This window comes from Tetrao urogallus (genome assembly GCF_951394365.1).
Source record: "Tetrao urogallus genome assembly, chromosome: 1".
In the NCBI taxonomy this organism is placed as follows: Eukaryota; Metazoa; Chordata; class Aves; order Galliformes; family Phasianidae; genus Tetrao; species Tetrao urogallus.
Genome location: NC_136813.1, coordinates 51,279,774 through 51,299,383, shown reverse-complemented (window position 1 = coordinate 51,299,383; position 19,610 = coordinate 51,279,774). Strand labels below are relative to the sequence as shown.

Genomic DNA, 19,610 nt, shown 5'->3' with positions numbered 1-19,610 from the left:
AAAAAAACATTTTTTTTTTTGCAAAACTGTTTTTAAAATTTTATTTTAAATTGCATAGCATACACTATAGTTCTGTAACTTGGCACTTTTTAGCATTTCTGGTATTGTATTTCGTTGTTGTGGCATTTAACATCTCATAACCTGTTGAACCTTTCGCTTCAGTTGCTCAATGTACTCCATGTTGATCATCAGTATTCTGTTGGAAAAGCTCCTTCCTTATCCTAACTTTGTAAAAGTATTTCTAGAAACTGTAGTATCTACTTAATATGAGTGGTAAAACTGTATTTTCTATGCCAGTATCATAATTGATATTTGGATGCGCTCAGGTGCAGGCTTGTATACTGAACTTGATCTCTTCTTGTATGAAACATTCATCAGTTAACAGCACTTTCTTTATAAACAGGACCAATGCAATGGTAGAAATATCTCATTAAACCTCAGTTATTATTGCTTGTATTATTCAATGTCTCAGTAATAATATGCACATTTCTTTTTTTTAAATTAATGTCTTGCTTTTTAAAAATATGTATGTTTTTAGAATGGTATAAATGTGTTGCAGTATAAAATTCCTAAATTCTCACTATTAATTTAAAGAATCAGCTACTGACAGATCATGGACATAATCCACTAATGAAAAAAGTATTTGATGTATACCTCTGCTTCCTTCAAAAGAATCAGTCTGAAACAGCACTGAAAAATGTTTTCATTGCTTTAAGGGCACTTATTTTTAAGGTAAGGAGTTTTAAAATAATTTATCTCCAAGTACTTATCCAGATTTATAGCTAGAAATACACTATCTAGAACTTTGAGAACTAAAAATTCCAAATCAAAATTCATAAAGGGCCTGGAATAATTATTGTTTGAATTGCTGTAAAAATGACTTTGTTTTGTGAACTACTGTAACTGTTTTTTCAGTTGTTTGGGACTATTCATTTGGGACTTGTGTTTTTCTTTAGATGTTTATGTTGTCAAGAGTGGGGTGTTAATGAATACCTTCTTTCTTTTCTGCTTTTTTCCTCAGTTTCCTTCTACGTTTTATGAGGGTAGAGCTGATATGTGTTCTGCCCTGTGCTATGAGATTCTGAAGTACTGTAATTCCAAACTGAGTTCAATTCGTACTGAAGCTTCGCAGTTACTGTACTTCTTAATGAGAAATAATTTTGATTACACAGGAAAGAAATCTTTTGTTAGAACACATCTACAGGTGAGTATACTTTATTTTTTGTTTGTTGTGTTTTAAAGTATCGTGTGGTCAGTACTTGTAGGTGGGCAATTGCATGCAGGAGTGCAAAGTCCTGTTGGATAAAGACGGAAATATTTTATTTATTTGAGCAAGGTCAGTACAATTCCAAGAGTAAGAAGAGTATATCAGGTACAAGGAAATAATTTGAAGCAATTCAGTGGCCCAGCGTTATGCAGGAAATTATAATTTGTGAGTAGGAAATGTGTTCTTTAGACGTTGTTTTGATTAAGTAGCTTACAGCGTCATGTCTAAAGGAGAAAAGAATGAAGCAGCAAGCGCCTAGAAGTCTAAAATAAAACAGAAATACATTAGGAAAAGGCTAAAAAAGAAATAAATTGTTCTGACAAGGCTGGGAACAACAGTTCATTTCTTTTACGAGCTCTACCTGGTTCACCTAGCTGTCAGTCTTTAGACCAGAGGGTGCTTGCGCATTAAATTTATATAAAGCTCCTTTTTCTTGCTTGTCTTGCTGTACAAATGTATGTTTGTTTGTTTGTTTTGGGGGAGGGGAGAGTCTGTCAAATAGCATTTGACTTCAAGCTATAATCTTTCTATTTAAAAGAACAAAACTTTCTTTGTAGTTGCATCATAGGTGCATTTCACCAAGTATGCACGCTCTAACTAGACATTTGTTTCTGTCAAGGTTATTATTTCAGTAAGCCAGTTAATTGCTGATGTTGTTGGAATTGGAGGAACTAGATTTCAGCAGTCCCTGTCCATCATCAATAATTGTGCCAATCACGACAAAATTATTAAGGTCTGGCTTTATTCTTCTTTCTATACCGTAGAAAGGCGGCTTGAAAACTTTTCCACAGCGCCTTTTGCAATGACATTTTAACTTCTTCTGTTACGCGAGCAGTAGATAAAGGTAGTAGTTAAACCAACTTTTCTGTGTTTTAGCACACTACGTTCCCTTCTGATGTAAAGGATTTAACAAAACGTATTCGTACAGTACTGATGGCTACAGCTCAGATGAAGGAGCATGAGAACGATCCCGAAATGCTTGTAGACCTCCAGTACAGTTTGGCAAAGTCTTACGCGAGTACACCTGAGCTAAGGAAGACGTGGTTGGACAGTATGGCAAGGATCCATGTTAAAAATGGGGATCTTTCAGAGGTGAGAGGAAGATCAGACTTAATGAATTTATATCAATAAATTTATTAATAACTTTAAGCTTAACTTTCTTGAAATTGCAAATACATTGTGTGAATGCTACTGTATAATAATGATTTTTAATTTTGAATGGTTGATTAATTTCAGTGGCTGATATCTTCTTTAAGCCAGTTCTGATTATTAAGGTATGGAATATGTTTGAATGCTCTAGCAGTTAAGATGAAGAATGAAGAATCAGGCCTTCTGCTTACTAATATTCTTCAGTTATCAGTTGCCTAAAACGCTTTGAAGCTCTGCCTTGAATTCCTCTCTGGTTGCCTTTACAGAATTATCTTAATTTTCTTCCAGAAGGCTTACCAGAAAAACTCCTGATACTCTTAAAATTGTTGAACAGCAGTTTTGTTGCTTGAAAACAGAAAGCTGGCTGATTTCTCTGTGCTGTTTAAATATTTAATTCTAGCAAAAGGGAGAAAAGGGAGTTGGGATTCTTGTATGCCTTCACAGGATCACAGAATTGTAGGGGTTGGAAGGGACCTCCAGAGATCGAGTCCAACCCCCCTGCCAAAGCAGGTTCCCTACACCAGGTAGCACAAGTAGGTGTCCAGGCGGGTCTTGAACATCTCCAGAGAAGGAGACTCCACCACCTCCCTGGGCAGCCTGTTCCAGTGCTCCGTCACCTCACTGTAAAGAAGTTCTTGCGCACATTTGTGTGGAACTTCCTATGCTCAGTTTGTGGCCGTTTCCCCTTGTCCTGTCTCCACACAATGCTGAAAACAATCTGGCCTTGCCATTCTGCCCCCCACACCTTAGATATTTATAGACCTGGATCAGATCCCCTCTCAGTCTTCTTTTCTCAAGGCTGAACAGACCCAGTTCACTCAGCCTTTCCTCATAGGAGAGATGCTCCAGGCCCTTCACCATCTTTGTGGCCCTCCGCTGGACTCTTTCCAAGAGATCCCTGTCTTTTTTGTACTGTATGCCTTGATGTATAGCCATTATATCAGCATACAGAATTGATGTTGTTTCTTTCTGGAAGTTTGTTCCATCTGAAAACAAATCATGTTGTATCGTATCACCAAATTTCATAAACGTATCTATTTCACTTACCATGTAAGCAAGTAAGTACCTCGGAGAAATCATTGCTGCTGCCTTACGTCTCATTGCTGTAATTCTTTTATTCTGCCTAGTAGCTATGCAGAAGATGTATACAGTCCTCTGTCAGTAGTTTACGTTTTGATGGAAGCAGGTCCAGCTCTTTCAGTCTAGTTTTTTTAAAAACAGACCTGAGGAAATGACTGATTTTTATTGAAAGTATGGAATATTTGACTGAACAGCTAGAGAAAAACCCCTGTACATCATCAAGTCCAGTGCCATGTGAAGTATGAATTAGAGAGAATCTCTGGCAGTTACTTACATTTTTTCTTCAGCTGCAGAGCCGGAGATTCTTCAGCTTCCATAGGTAAACATTTTGCTGAATCTTGAATCTTTTTTGTCCTTTCCTCGAAGAAAAGTGATCAGTGCCAATTTAATAAAAACATCTCATGTTTGCAGACAACTCTGGCCCTTTTATTTAGTTTTCTAGATCGTACCAAGCAAATTCCTTCCGATACATCCCTGAAAGAAATTTACCTGGTGTTATTACAGCGTGGAAGTCATTAGCTTGTGAACAGTGGGCAGCCTCCAACTGAGTGCTACTCAGTGCTCTGGTGATAAGGGAGGCTCTTGCACAGTAACTGCTCTGCGTAAGTGAGGAGGCAAATTCTTACACAAGTCATCATCTTCAAAGCAGCAAACAAGGAAAACCTAAGAAATTATTCCAGTCTAGAGCTCTTCATATATACTTAGTTTTCAGTTTTGCATGATGACTGTAATTTACAAAAGTGTTCCTGTTCTTGCTTTTAGGCAGCAATGTGCTATGTTCATGTAGCAGCACTGGTTGCAGAATATCTCACACGGAAAGGTATGATTTTGAAGTCCTACTTAAATGTGGGTTGGTTGTTTTTTTCATTATGTGTAGGAATAGCAGTGGTTTCCCTGAGGAAGCTGTAGGCAAAAAATTCTGACTTAAGTGAATAGCAAGCTTACAGCAGCATATTTACATGTTTAAGAACCAGCATTTTAGCTGAAGCTAAAACAGAACTTTTAGGAAGGGAAAAGCTTTTAATTTAATGCAACAGTTGCTAATACCTGGTTAGACCCTTTCTAAGCAACTTTATCAATGAATATTCTTATTTGTTAAGTAATTTCTCAGGTCTCTCATTATTTTTTTGCCTCTTACAGGATGCTTATTCACTTATAGGCTATTCCCCCTTCTCCAGTGATTTGAGAAGCTTCTCTGTGACCAAATCTGAAACTCTGTTGTCTTAAGTTACAGTTCCAAGTACTGCAAGTCTAACAAAACCCAGTAACAAGTGATAATCTTTATATACTTGCTTTGGGTTCTTTGGGTGACTTACTATTCTTGTCTCCTGTCACATGGAGATTACTTCCTGTTAGTAATTTGGAGTCAGTCCTACCCATGGCATTTCCAGGAGCCAGACATAAACGTGCCTTTGAGGCAGTCATTCAGTGAAGCCGCTGGTTGTACAACTCCCATGAGTGAGGAGAAAGAATCCTTCTGGGAATGAGTGGTGAAGTAAATATGTACAAGTCCTTGTGCTTCTGTACTTGTCACTGATTGCTCTTGAGGCTTTTACAAATCTGTCTTTACAAGACAGATTTTGGCCACATAGCCTGACTGCTTAATTCAGCAATCTGATAGAATAAAAAATACTTACACAGGATGGGTAAAAGAGGTAGGTTTCACTTTAGAATGTTCTAAAACCAATTCTTGGCGAATATATATTTCAGTGAAGGGAGTTAGATTGATATATTTTTTGCTTATTTCTAGACCGACTTTCTGTATCTACCTCTGACTAATCTGTGCAGCCATCCTCTGACTATCTTGTGTAGTTCACATCAGTCTATGCATATTGTTCAGACGGAGACTTGGATATGCCAGGGCTTGTTCTTGTACAGTTCTTGCATGACCAGTGTTATGAAATACTGTAAAAGTGAACTTAGTTACCGTAGGCTTTGGGGTGGGAGAGATTGGACACAATTTTTAGCTAAAATAGGAAGATTCATACACTACATAGTTTTGTATGTCAGAATCCAAACATCAATGTGCTTGTCTGAAAAAACGATTTCTACTTAAGATGAGCTCTGCTCTTTTAATCGTACAGTGAGAAGCTGTGTTTTCTTCTACTGTTTTGGTAGTAAGTGTATTTAAATACAGCTTCTGACTTATCCAGCATCACAAAATGGCCTAATGTTACTCTGCAAGAGGAAGGTATTTTGCCAGCATTTAAGTGAATTTGTCTGGTTTTCTTTTTCAATGATAGGGATGTTTAGGCAAGGCTGTATTGCCTTCAGAGTAATCACACCTAATATAGATGAAGAAGCTTCAATGATGGAGGATGTCGGGATGCAAGATGTTCACTTCAACGAAGTAAGTAAACATCAGCGTGTAAGAACTGATGCACATTAAAGCGCCATTTGTTTTTCCAGGGTTTGTGTTTCTGAGACTGACTACTGTCACCTTCTTTGCCACCATTCTTATCCTAATAGAAAACAAACAAATAAATAGGATTATTCTCCGAGCTGTCCAGGTTCTAGGGAATTTACTCCATGCGTATGTTTTACATAAAGCATCAGCGTAAAGACTGCTGTGATCATGCTGTGTATTTGCTAGCATAGTTGAGGGAGTGAGGGACAGACAACTAGTTGCAGAAACCGAGTTGAAAAAAAGATCAGTGTTGTATAACCATAATTGTACAACAAAAAATATTTTGTGACCTCATTTGTGTATGGTGAAGGTGTATGACAAAATTATTTGTCTGCAAATTGAACACACTGTAGCAGATTGAGGAGCAATAGACATAGTGGTTTTAAGCCTTGAACTTTTAGTCCCAAGTACTGGTACTACTTTGCTGTATTGTTTTAAGACAAAAATTGTAGACTTGCCTTTTTCTGTGAAGGCAGGAGTTGTAATTATTTGAAATGAGAAATATAGTGCTTTTTGTTTGCAAAGCATGCAGAACCAGATTTGGGGTTTTTTATTATTATTACGTGTTGTATTCTTTAAAACACAGATTCTCCTCAACTAGCACGAATGTAGCATGTTACTCAAAGAAAAATGTAAGCTATTCTAACTGAGCCAAGAGTTGGATTTTTGTTGAGTACAGTCAATGGAAACTTTTGTCGGAAGCTCTTGTCAGTGTCTACCTGACAAAACATTTGTCAGAGATTAATTCTTTTGTGTTTTTCAACTGGAATGTCTTTATTCTTCTGATTAGTCACTCAGTGCAAAAAGAATATACAGCTTTTCCTGAGTCATTGAACCCTGCCCAGATTTATTTCCATCTCTCAGTATTTCCATGGAGCAAAAATATGCCAAGGCTGAAATTACAAGCCTGCGGCTCTTGCAAAGAATTCAAACTTTGCCAAATTTCGTTTTCCCTCTATAGAGTCCTTTTTTAAACTTAGCTATGAATAAGTGTAACTGGTTAAATATTGGGATGGGGGGGGGGGGGGGGGAAGCGTTTTTCAAATAACTTCTTATAGTTTACCCTGGGAGGAGTAATATGCCTAGTACTTTACAGAAGTTCTTCAAGTATTCTATTTGCTTCTTGAGTGGGAATGTATCTCATGTAGAGTGTTACCTCCGTATGTTCTTATAACACGGGAATCTCTAATAGTCTAAGGAAGAGAAATTGTGTAAGAGATCAGTAGGGTAGAGTAATGGGAAGATACAAACGTGTATTTCAAGCTCTATTTTACTACATCTGAGCTAAATGAATCTGTGTTTGGGGCTTTTCCTCTATCTGTTAACTGCTATTCAGGATTAAATCTTCAAAACAGTAATTGGTGGGATGGAGGTGGAGTGGGGGAGGACCTGTTTTTTAACAGTTGCTATATGTATTTCATTAAAACAGTTGTGTAGCCAGACAGGCCTATTCATCAGCACCAGTCAGATTCTCCTTGCAGAATTACAATCTTGTGGATGTCACAAATTGCACAGCAAAAGCCTGGAAGCTATTATCCTTTCCATTCCATGCTTTGCTGTAGACAGTTCTTCTGTCAGAGTTCTGAGCTGTGGCTGACAGACTGTTGTCCAGTGCCAGATTCCGTGAAGAATAAAGCTTGGAAAAATTTAATTCAGATTTGCTGTTTTTTTTCCCAAAATAAAATTTGCCAAAATACTGTTCCACCTCAAATATTAAGTCACCATATACCTTTTTTTCTTTTCTTTTCTTTTTTTTTTTTTTTTTGTTTTGTTCTGGTGCCTTGCTAACATTGTCTGTCCATGTGAAAAATTATTCCAACTTCAGACTGGTAAATGAAAGTTAATGCTTCACAGCATGCCTTATGTAAAGGAGGCTATTCTGTGACCGTGCAGCCCTTTCCAAATAGGAAAACTAACCTGGATTCCCAAATGCCAGATAATTTCCCTGTCACCTTTGTGTTATAGCTATGTAATGAAAACTGTGGGACAAGCCAAAGCAAGACAAGTGCCTTTTAATCTTACAGAACGGAATCCATACATTTAAAAATCTGACAAATAAATTTGTAGTGCAGTATTACTTCAGGGGAAGCCTTTCCACGGCCAGCAAATGCTTTCATATTGCTTTACTTACACACTCTAAGACGTATAACCTTTTCATGGACAAGAATTTTTTTTCCCTTGTGATTTAGCAGTTTAAGAAGAATGATTATTAGACTTTCATTCATCTGCACGCAGTGGAGTGAAATCATCTACCATTTATCTTGCTTTTTCTCACTGTGGGCGGTTCTCAGAGTCAGGGATAGTTGTGCAGGCAACTACTGAGTGCAGGCAGTAGGTTCCAGTACAAAGGGAGGTTTAAATTAGTGAATATCTGGAGCCATTCTTGGGATTGAAATACAGGAGGCTCCCTCTGAACACCAGGAGCAGTGCTGCGCTGTGCGGGTGCCGGAGCACTGGCACAGGCTGCCCAGAGGCTGTGGGGTCTCCTCCCTGCAGCTCTCCAGAACCGCCTGGCCGTGGGCCTGGGCACCCTGCTCTGGGTGGTGCTGCTGGAGCAGGGGCTGGGACACGGGGACACAGAGGGACACAGAGGGCCCTGCCTGCCTCAGCCATCATGGGGTTCTGGGTGTTTGTTTCTTCATTAGCCATCTGCGTCACAAGGGACAGCATTTCCCATGTGCAGCTTGTGATCTTTGTATTCTTTCCTGTGGGCAAATTAAATTTTGCTGTATTTGGATGCCCTCTTGTGTCTGAGTTAAGACTTGTGGATGGCTCTTGTAGTCCAGCAGCGGCATGAATCTTTCAGTTTTCACCACGTGGCTGTTCAGAGTGAAAACAGTGGAGAGTATGTACAGCCCATAAGGACCGGGGAAAGGAGGAGATCTGTAGGGATCATTTCAGCACGTGAACAAGGGCAGTAGTTTGCCGACTTTTTTTTTACTCTACTCAGAATTAAAGATGGCTTTTCTTAGCGATGCGTCTCAGTCCTCTACCCAAGGGCAGAGTGATATGCAGTAGCACTGGATCTTTTCAGAGAGTAAAAGGAGTTTGTGAGCCAGCTTATGGCTTGACTATCACGGCAATGGTGGTACCAGAAGGTCTCTCTTTGTCTTGTGCTTGGATTCTAGTGAAGAATGTTGGATCCCCAAACATTTTTTAAGAGTTCTGAGATTGCCACAATCATTTTAATTTACAAAATTTTCTTTGGAGGCAGAATCTCTATTTCTGATTGAAAGGAATAGCAGTAATACCTTAACGTGCTTTTAGTGACTGCCACATTGCTTTTCTTTTCCAAATGTGTATCCAATTCTAGGATGTGCTGACGGAATTGTTGGAGCAGTGTGCTGATGGACTGTGGAAGGCGGAACGCTATGAACTGATTGCTGATATATATAAACTTATCATTCCCATTTATGAAAAAAGGAGGGATTTTGAGGTACTAAATCCATTAGAATTAAATTTGAATGAGAAAAACCTGATTTTTTAATCTAACTACATGAAACAGTACATGTCATAGAACAAAAGGGAATTCTAACTACTGTAACTGGAATGTGAATGTGTTGAAATGTTTGTGTTTTTATTTTAAAGAATTCCAATTTTTTCAAATAAATGTAAATTATTGGAATTTAACCTTGCATATTGCCAAGTTGTAAAGGTGCTAAACATATTACTACTGTTCAGTAGCAAGGTTGCTATTAACTACAGGACTGTCATTCACATCTGTTGCAGATAGGAGTGTTCAATGTTATCCTGTTACCTCATTATTCTCTTCTTTGAATTTTAGCGGCTTGCTCATTTGTATGACACTCTTCATCGTGCATACAGTAAAGTAACAGAAGTTATGCATACAGGCAAGAGACTGCTAGGAACTTACTTCAGGGTAGCATTCTTTGGACAGGTGAGTATCACTTATCGTTACTGCAGTATGCAATGAGAAAAGCCTTCGTTTATTTTACAAGATGCACAGTTTCATCCTTTTTGCTGATACCACGATATAAAAAGCACAAGAAATATGTCCTAAAATAAGTAGTTAAACATGTCAGTAACTTGCTTTGAAATATTTACCAGTTCCAAAACAGTTCTTTCTTATTTTCCTCAGTAAATTTTTTGCTTTTTTTCCTCTCTTCTTTTTTACTACCTTAAGGCAGCGGTAAGTTTTCTGTAATGTCAGTTCTCAGCAATGCATTGACCTAATGTCTGTGGTGCTGCAGTGTGGTTGGCAAGGCTGCTTCTTAGATTGGTGTGCATTCAGAGCCACTGCAATTAAGAAAAATAATAACGTTAAGTTCCATTTGGAGAACAAGTCGTTCTCGCCTATACATCGGGATGCATGCTTCAAACAAAAGTTCCGGCTGTGTACTGAGCAGCTTCACATCCTGCAGTACGTGTTTACACTGCACATGTATCAGTATGGTAGCACGCAGTACCCGGTAATGCACCTTCCACATGCACAGCCCAGTCGGTAGTTGTTAGCAGAGCATGGAGACTTGTGACATACTCTGAGTGGTGTAACTTTACATGTATTCTGTCTTTTATAACTTCATAGCAATACCAGTTTACAGACAGTGAAACAGATGTTGAGGTAATTATAGTAACTGCTCATAAAGCGAGCAATGCAGTAACAACTACTGCATTTCACTGTAGTTTGGTGTGGGTATTTTTGTCAATCTGGCCTGTGTTTACATATGATATGTTGTGCTTTTCTCTTTTGTCTGTTACATTTTATGACAGAAATATATTTACTTTCTGATTTCAAACATGAATTCAGACATGGCTTTTTGTTTTAAATCAGTCACCTGTTTCACTTTCCACACAGTCTGTGTAACATTTGGCTATGGTTTCAAAAAAGAGCTCTAAGTAATGAAAATAAAGAAGTGTGGGCCAGAATGGTACAGCACAGAATTAAGATGTTTTCCTAAATCAAATTTCAAACTGTTGTCAAAATCCTTGTTTGTGGATCAGATAGTTGTACAAGGCAACAAAACCTCTGTTGTGGCAAGTGAAACAGTACTGACAGTTCACTTTTAAAGTAAAAGTGAAGAAAATACTTCTGTATCAAGGGCTTGGCACGCCATAACATTGCAACAAACCTTACAGTTTTAACTTTGTGTGTTTCCATTATCTTTCATTCTGTAGTAGATGATTATTTTTCTCTTTTTTCTGTTCTGTTTGTTTGTTTGTTTTAGTTTTCTTAGGAAGCCTTTTATTTAACTTAGATTTTATTTGTTGATTTATATTTGCCTGAAACCTGATGTTTGATGTTGGTTTCCTTTGAACCACAAACATGTTCATCTTAACCATTGTTCAGTGTGGCTTTTTATTTTTTTCCAATATTTTGTTTACTTAATTGTTTCTTTGCAGGGATTCTTTGAGGATGAAGATGGAAAGGAGTATATTTATAAAGAGCCTAAACTCACACCTCTTTCAGAGATTTCTCAAAGACTCCAGAAACTCTACTCTGACAAATTTGGATCTGAAAATGTCAAAATGATTCAGGATTCTGGCAAAGTATGTTGTTTATTCTCACTACAGGATTCCAATATATCACTTGTTCCCATGAATCCACTTGAAATAATATGGGATCACTGTCATTTACTCATTTGGTGCACAGCATGCATGTATAAAAACTGCTGGTTGAAGGTCATGGGAGAATCACCTCCTTCCAACCTGTAATTCACTCTGTACTTCTGTTATGCTGTAGAAGACCCTGCTTCAGCAGGGAGCTGGGGAGTAGATGATCTCCAGAGATCCTCTCCAACCTCAACCATTCTGAGATTAAGGACAGGAACTTTTGAATGAGAAAGAATTACGGTAACCCGTAGGCTGAGAAGGCACAAGATGCCTTTCTGCATTCCTTTCATTCCCTTCGTCAGCCAGTTCAAGGCTTCAGACTCCACGTTGATTTTCTCACAGTCTAACTTCTTGTCTCTTCTGTTCACTGATCATATAAGCAAGATCACAAAGTGCTGTGCTTCTCAACCACTTACATTCAGCAACGGTGGGCTTTTCAATACTTCTGCTCAAACTGGAACTTTAAAGGAAGGGAGAACTTACGCAAGGGTGTAATTTCATGTGTTGGAAGATGAGATTTATATTGTACTCTGTTTTTCGCAGCTCTTGCAGTGTACTCCAAATAAAGGCTTTAAACGTACCGAATTCTTTTCAAATAATTACAATCTGTCCGTTTGTCAGCATTCGTTGGGAACATTTCCATCAGTTATGCTGGAATGAACACATAAATTACCAGTGAGGTTCCAGTCTAGTAATCAGAAAATATTGCGGATTTTTGTATCAAGCAGCATGTCCCATTAAAAACTGGCAGCAGATGGGTGACTTGAGTTCTATTCACATTTGCTCCAGCATTTAAAAGCTGACTTCAGGTGTATATCTGCATCACTGCTTTTCACAGTTCATAAAAGTCAATGGCTCACGATCAGACAGAGATAACAAATATTTGGCAGGGGACTGAAATGGCAAGAGACAACGTTTAGAGGGGTGCATAAGTTTAGGGTCACCTCTGTATGTAATGATGGGGGGAATTTACAAGAAAAAATGTGATTGGTCCATTTAGGGGATTGGGACCCCATTGGGCAATGATTTTAGGAAGCCTCATCTACTGCTACTGGAGATGAGTTGCCACTTTTACAAAATTAAAAACTTGGCACTCCAAACTGAACATGAAGCCTACGACATGGCCCCCAGCTTACTCTTTGGGATCAGTATAGGGTGTCACAGCTAGGACAGCCAGTTGGTAGAAGTGCCTTCTGGAGGTAAGATCTGCACTGTCTAAAAGGTACATTTTTATTTTCAGCTGTTCACTTTTTATGTATTGCTAGTTTTGCTCTCCAGTATCTTCTTGTATCGGCCATCATGGAGGACAGTATTTGTTTTTGTTTCCACTCTTTTTTTTTTCTTCTCTGACTTCTCCTGAAATGCAGTATTTACTGTTAAGCAGGAATAAAACTATTTTTATTGTAGTTTTGCATATGGCAAATAATCATAATGTTAAAAAAAAAGACATGTAATGACCATACCGAGCTTCATAACAATTAGAAACTGAAGTCAGAGAAGCCCATGAGAGCATAAATGTTTTCTATGTTTGCAGCAAGCCAAATATAGTATCTGAAATTTGTGTAACTGCAATTAAATCCACTGTATTCAGAATTTAATTGTTTGGTTGTTTGTTTGTTTTTTTAATGTTTTTAAGGTAAATCCAAAGGATTTAGATTCAAAATATGCATACATTCAGGTTACACATGTAGTTCCTTACTTTGAAGAAAAAGAGTTGCAAGAAAGGAAAACAGATTTTGAAAGGACTCATAACATTCGTCGCTTTATGTTTGAGATGCCTTTCACTCAAGCTGGCAAAAGACAAGGAGGAGTGGAAGAGCAGTGTAAACGACGGACTATCCTGACAGGTACTCATTGGGTGGAAATTTCCTTTAAAAGAAAACTGTTCTTTGAAAAACGTATTTACTTCTTGATGCTGGGCTTTTCTGTATGTTCTGTATTTTGTCTGAAACAATCCTTTAGAAGATTTCACGCCTGGCTTTTGGAGTTTACAAGAACAGCAGAATATATCAGAATGTTTTATACAATGCTTTGTAAAACAATTTTTAAAATGAGTGTGCACTTCAAGCTAATACTCAGCATTGTTGTACAGAAGTATGCAGAGTAAAAAATGTCGGTTAAAATTTTTTCCATATTTTAACCCAAAAGAGACCCAAATTTGTTTCTTCAAGTGATAACTATCAAACAGCTTTTTCTTTAAACTTCAAGAACCACAAACCTGGAATTGTTTCAACTTTTCTTTGAAACAGGCTTTTTTCTGTTTTGTATGTGTTGAACGTGTGAGCTTGTGTATCACCGCCTTAGTGTTAGTAGTGGTAAACTGAGCTTACAGGAGTTAGTAGAATCAGTCATAGAATCATAGAATCCTTAGAGTTGAAAGGGACCTTTAAAGACCATCCGGTCCCACTCCCCTGCAGCGAACAGAGACATCCATGGCCAGATCAGGTTGCCCAGTGCCTGACCCAGCCTTGCCTTGAACGTCTCTAGGGACATCAACCACACCATTGGGCAACTTGTTGCAGCGCCTCACCACCCTCACTGTAAAAGGTTTTTTCCTTACATCTAAAATAATATGTCAGCTTTTTTTTCATATAGATAAATCAGTTCGTAGTATCAGCTTTACATAGCTAATACTTCAGAGGAAATCAGTAATATAGTCTTGCTGGGTTTTTTTAGTTCTTCTCCTCTTTGAGCTATGTGGATGATAAGCAATTCTTTTTACAATTCTCCTATTAATTAAGTTCATAGAATCATAGAATCACAAGGTTGGAAACAACCTATAAGATCATCTAGTCCAACAGTCTCCTCATCACCATTGCCACCAGAAGCACTAAACCACATCTCGCAGCTCCTCATCCAGACGCCTCTTGAACACTGCCAGGGACGGCGACTCCACCACCTCCCTGGGCAGCCATTGCAGTGCCTGACCACTCTCTGAGAGAAAAAGTTCTTCCTTATGTCCAACCTAAACCTCCTCTGGTACAACTTGTGGCCATTTCCTCAGGTCCTGTTTGTTGCCTGGGAGAAGAGGCCAAACCCCTCTCCACCACAGCCTCCCTTCAGGCAGTTGTAGAGTGCAATGAGGTCTCCCCTGAGCCTCCTCTTCTCCACACTGAACAGTCCCAGCTCCCTCAGCCGCTCCTCATAAGACTTGTGCTCCAGACCCCTCACCAGTTTCGTTGCCCTTCTCTGGACACGTTCCAGGGCCTCAATGTCTTTCCTGTAGTGAGGAGCCCAAAACTGAACACAGTACTCGAGGTGCGGCCTCACCAGTGCTGAGTACAGGGAGATGATCACCTCCCTGCTCCTGCTGGCCACACTATTCCTAATGCAGGCCAGGAAGCCGTTGGCCCTGTTGGCCACCTGGGCACACTGCTGGCTCGTGTTCAGCCGAGCATCAACCAACACCCCCAGGTCCTTCTCTTCTTCACAACCATAGTTCTAATGTTTTATTTCTTTGTTACTGTTATAGAAATAACAGTGAGGCTTCTGTGATTTAATACATGTAAAGCTATGCATATTTAAATCAGTGTGTTGTTTCCCTGTGCAGGCAGTATTTTAAATTATGTAATGTATTTTAAAGCGGATGACGAGTTTTCACTTACAGTTCTCTCAAAGTTCACTTTATTCAAAGACCTTTTAAAAACTTCATTAAACTCATTTTTGTCCACAGCTATACATTGCTTCCCATATGTGAAGAAACGCATTCCAGTAATGTACCAGCACCACACCGATTTAAACCCCATTGAAGTAGCCATTGATGAAATGAGTAAGAAAGTTGCAGAACTCAGGCAGCTTTGTGCTTCAGCTGAAGTAGATATGATCAAATTGCAGCTGAAGCTACAAGGGAGTGTCAGTGTTCAGGTAAGACCGTTCACTTTGCCATTCCGTTTTTTCGCTTGTTTCTGTCACTGAAAAAGTATCAAAGTAGCATTTTACCATTAATTTTCATTGTGAGTATTCAAGTATGTCCTAAGTCAGTAATATGCTTGCTGTTGTTGGCAGTTTTTTCCCAGAACGGGAAAAACAATAAAAATATTTCATATAAACACTGATCACTTGACACTTATTTGTATGCAAGGGTTATGATTATGTTTCTGGAATCTTTGGTGGTCTGAAACTAGAATAAAATAAAATAATAAGCAGATAATAATAATAATAATAATAATAACTAGAATAAAATAAAGTGACTTCCCATCTGAGCCAAAATTCACACCATTTATCTAGCTGTACATCTGCTCACATTAGGTTCAGCATGCTTGTTGCTGGTTTTGTAGGGGATGAAGCGGGGGAGCTTAAATACAGGAGAAGGACAATAGAAGAAAATCTCAGTGTGTAATGTTTTGAGTTTATGTTTATGTTGTTTGGGTTTTTTTTATATCATCGTTAGCTAAGGCAAGCAAGGGCTGAATGTAGTAAAAAGAAATGATCAGATCCACCAAAATAGGATACACACGCATTGTGTATGGATACACATCACATTGTGCGTGAATTTGGGCAAATAGAAATCAATATGGTACTGGTCTTACTAGTTATTTCTTATGAAGAAAATCCAGGATTTCTTGTTTTTTTGTTTTGTTTTTTTTTGTTGGTTTTTTTTTTTTAATAGTTTTTTTGTTTGATTGGTTTAGTTTTAGATGCTTTTAAAAAATAATTGTGTTCTACTGAGAAAGCCAGGACAATTGTGTTATCTGCTATTGCAAAGACAGTAAGTCAGAGAGCTAACCGTATTTTGTAATTCTTGTTCTTAGGTTAATGCTGGTCCATTAGCATACGCACGAGCTTTCTTAGATGACACGAACACCAAAAGATACCCAGACAATAAAGTGAAGCTACTGAAGGAAGTGTTTAGGTATGTTTGCATGTTTGTTTGTTTTTTAATAAAATACATAAAAATTCAAGACTGACAAAAGATTTTTAAAAACAGTTTTAAGTAGCATTTCTAATTACTTGTCTGGTTTTTGTATTCCTTTTTGAGATCTTTGTTATCATTTTATCTAAACCAGGCAATTTGTTGAAGCTTGTGGGCATGCTCTTGGTGTGAATGAGCGACTTATAAAGGAAGATCAGTTGGAGTATCAAGAAGAAATGAAAGCCAACTACAGAGAAATGGCAAAAGAGCTTTCTGAAATAATGCATGAGCAAGTAGGTGCTGAGATGAATTTATGCATTCCACTATTCAAAATGTAGCTGAAATGTGTAGGGAAAGCATGTATTATGCTTTACTTTAGGGAACTGTACTCGTTTTCTTTTTATTTCTCTCAGAGTGCAAGCATAGCAATTTTTTTGCATTCAACAGTTTGTCAGTGGGATGAAGTTCTGTTCATGTGCTTCTCTGTTTTCTATTATTTCCTCATCTTTTCTTCTCAAATACTGTGTTCTGAGTAGCTCTGTGCTATAGATTCTGGTGAAGCAGAATGCATGTACACAGGATTTGTTTTCATTCTCTTATTCTTTTGTTACACCATGACAGAGAAAAGCTTATCACAAAAATAGGTTTATTGTAGCCACTGATAATGGAAAATACGATGAGATGAGGTTTGTAGGGGGTGGAACCATTTGTCAGAACATGCTTTTTTATTTTTTTAGGAAAAAAAAAAGGTTACCTCACGTATGCAGTCTTGAATGATCCCGCAAACAGGAAAAGAGCTAATAAGAAACAGGACTGTAATGTAATGTACTGAAAAGTAGAAGGCAGTGGTGTTTTTTTAGGAAGGAGATGAACTGATTGGACAGCTGATCAAAATAAATGAAGTGTATGGGAGAATTAGACAACTGTACAGAAGATCCCTTCAGAGAAGAGAGGAAAATGCTTTGGACAGATAGTGATAATGAAAGAAAAAATAATCCTACACTGGTGCAGGAAAAAAGTAAAAAAATATGATGATGGTTTGAACACAGGAAGAAATAATCAGAATGCAGTGCAAGATGCTGATGTTTAAAAAATTCTCATGTGTGAATTTCCAAAGATTGAGGATAGGAGAAAAGATGTCATGCTTGTAACTTCAGGAGTCAATCAAGTTGGATGACAGTAAACGAAGAGAAGGGGCGAACAAATGACACTGTGAAGCAGTGAACAGAATATGAATGCACAGCATTGATGTACACTATTAGCCCACTATTGTGGGTTTTATACAGACATAGTAATTAAAACATTCTATGTAAAAAATAAAGAAAAATTAGATTCATCTCATCTCGAAGGCTTAGGATCACAAAGCCTTCAGCCAAATCTTTAAGAATATTACCCTTATATGCCTGCCTGATGCTGTACTTGAAGAAAAAGCTTCTCACAGTGTTTGTTTTGCCACCGAAAAAAGCAGCAACTATTAGCTGTCTTACAATGGTGTGTTTTATGAAGAATTGCAAAAACTTTGTGTGGAAAATTGTATAAAATAATCTTAACTTATTTTTCTTTTTTTTTCCCCTTTGCTTGCAAATATCAGATGGGATGGTAATTAGTTTTCTTTACTTTTGCTCTTAGTTGGTCTAATCTTTGTGTAATTCCTCTAAGCTAAGGATGAACCTTCATATTCTTCATAAAAAGTGTACCTTGTTCAGTTTGCTCTCTCTCTCTCTATTCGTCCTCTGGGTGAGTAGGTGTTATTAGATGACCCTGCTTGAGCCAAGAAAGTTGGTCAGGGGGGCTTCCAGCAAAAGCGGTCTGTGCTTCTGTGATGGTAGAAATGAAGTCCTTTCGGTGAACTATAGAAAGCAGTATTTTAATATCTGGTTTGTAATTGCTTGTGTCATTTTGGAACATTTTGATGACTGTACGTTTTCCATTTTAAGATTACTCCGGTTGAAGAAAAGGCCAATGTTATGCCCAATTCGCTACACATTTTCAACGCCATCAGTGGAACTCCAACAAGCACAACAGTTCATGGGATGCCCAGTTCTTCTTCAGTTGCATGATTGTTTTGTAAAGTACGGTGGGGCTTTTTTGTTGGATTTAGTTTTTCCTTAGGTGTGTGGATTTGCTTCGTTGTGTGCAGACTCAGGATGATTTTGAAGCTAAATGTTGGGCACGTGCAAGCTGCATAACACATAAAAAAGTCTGAGCACACTTAGATATCAATGCAGACAGTGATAAGCAAATAGCAGTTACTGGTATAGTCCTTTAGAATAAGTAAAGGAGGTGCACATGTAGTTTTTAATCTTCCTGGTAACACTTAAAAGCATTCACAGTGTCATCACAGAAGTGTGTGTTGAGAAATTATCAAGTTGAAGTTAATTTCTGCTTTTCATTAGGAAGTATTATTAAGATGAATTGCACATTACAAAAAGTGTTGTGGGATGTAATTTTGCAGATATGTAACATTCAGATGTTCTTTTTTCGTGTTTGGCACATAGAGATTGATTCCAAGTACAGGAATTATTTTGGGACTAGACAGAGACACTAGTTTTTTGGGTTTAATGAAACTGACAGTAGTAGTTTTTGTACCATTTGGCAAATTGTTGTGCTTTATTTTATACCTTGTTGCATTTTGGAAGTATGTGAGCTTGGATCTTGAACAACTGAATACAACCAAAGGTCTGTATTAATGAACATGGAGTTACACTAAACTATCATTAGTAGTAAACTGTTATGTACATATTGTTTGTTAATACAGTCCATACAGTCTGTACATAAATGTATTACATTTCTAAGCATTTTTAATATTCATACCAGCTCTTTTCCTGCTTTCAGGTTATTGTGAAAATTTGCTCATTCCAAGTATATGCAGACTTTACTGTTCATTTATTCATGTATATAAATAAGTGCAATATAAAGATGTATACAGTCTTTGCTATGTTAGGTTTATATGCAGTTATTAAAAGAAAAAGTACTTTTTTGCCAAAGCGATGGAGTATGTAATTGCTGATCATGGTTACTGTGGTAAATGGTGGTATAATTTAAAGCTTTTTCCATATTCTTATTCTTTTAAGACATTAATTTAGTAATTTTATATTTGGGGGAAATAAAGGTTTTTAATTTTATTTAACTGGAAGCACTGTCCTGCTGTAATTAAACATTCTGTACTACATCTATATTAAAAGAAAAAAAGTAGTTACTTTTCTCACCGTGTGTTCTGCTTTTTATTTTAGATTTGCCCATAAAACTGGTGAAAGATGAAAGCTTGATTAAAATTAAAAAAC

General features: G+C 37.7%; 1 protein-coding gene across 6 annotated transcripts in view; it reads left to right on the top strand.

The window, feature by feature from the left end:
* Window positions 1–18,386, top strand: part of DOCK9 (dedicator of cytokinesis 9) — a gene marked incomplete at both ends in the record, with an annotated part of 119,665 nt that extends 101,279 nt beyond the window's left edge. For 3 of the 6 annotated variants that reach the window (XM_079542527.1, XM_079542526.1, XM_079542523.1), the window contains 15 exons: window positions 595–732; window positions 1,022–1,204; window positions 1,887–2,000; window positions 2,144–2,359; window positions 4,259–4,316; window positions 5,740–5,846; window positions 9,217–9,339; window positions 9,688–9,801; window positions 10,450–10,485; window positions 11,265–11,411; window positions 13,111–13,321; window positions 15,148–15,338; window positions 16,226–16,326; window positions 16,481–16,619; window positions 18,264–18,386. In XM_079542527.1, coding sequence (XP_079398653.1) covers window positions 595–732; window positions 1,022–1,204; window positions 1,887–2,000; window positions 2,144–2,359; window positions 4,259–4,316; window positions 5,740–5,846; window positions 9,217–9,339; window positions 9,688–9,801; window positions 10,450–10,485; window positions 11,265–11,411; window positions 13,111–13,321; window positions 15,148–15,338; window positions 16,226–16,326; window positions 16,481–16,619; window positions 18,264–18,386 — 2,001 coding nt within the window. The remainder of the gene's footprint in view (window positions 1–594; window positions 733–1,021; window positions 1,205–1,886; window positions 2,001–2,143; window positions 2,360–4,258; window positions 4,317–5,739; window positions 5,847–9,216; window positions 9,340–9,687; window positions 9,802–10,449; window positions 10,486–11,264; window positions 11,412–13,110; window positions 13,322–15,147; window positions 15,339–16,225; window positions 16,327–16,480; window positions 16,620–18,263) is intronic. The other 3 variants (XM_079542524.1, XM_079542522.1, XM_079542525.1) reach the window with 1 other exon arrangement.
* Window positions 18,387–19,610: the final 1,224 nt, after the last annotated feature.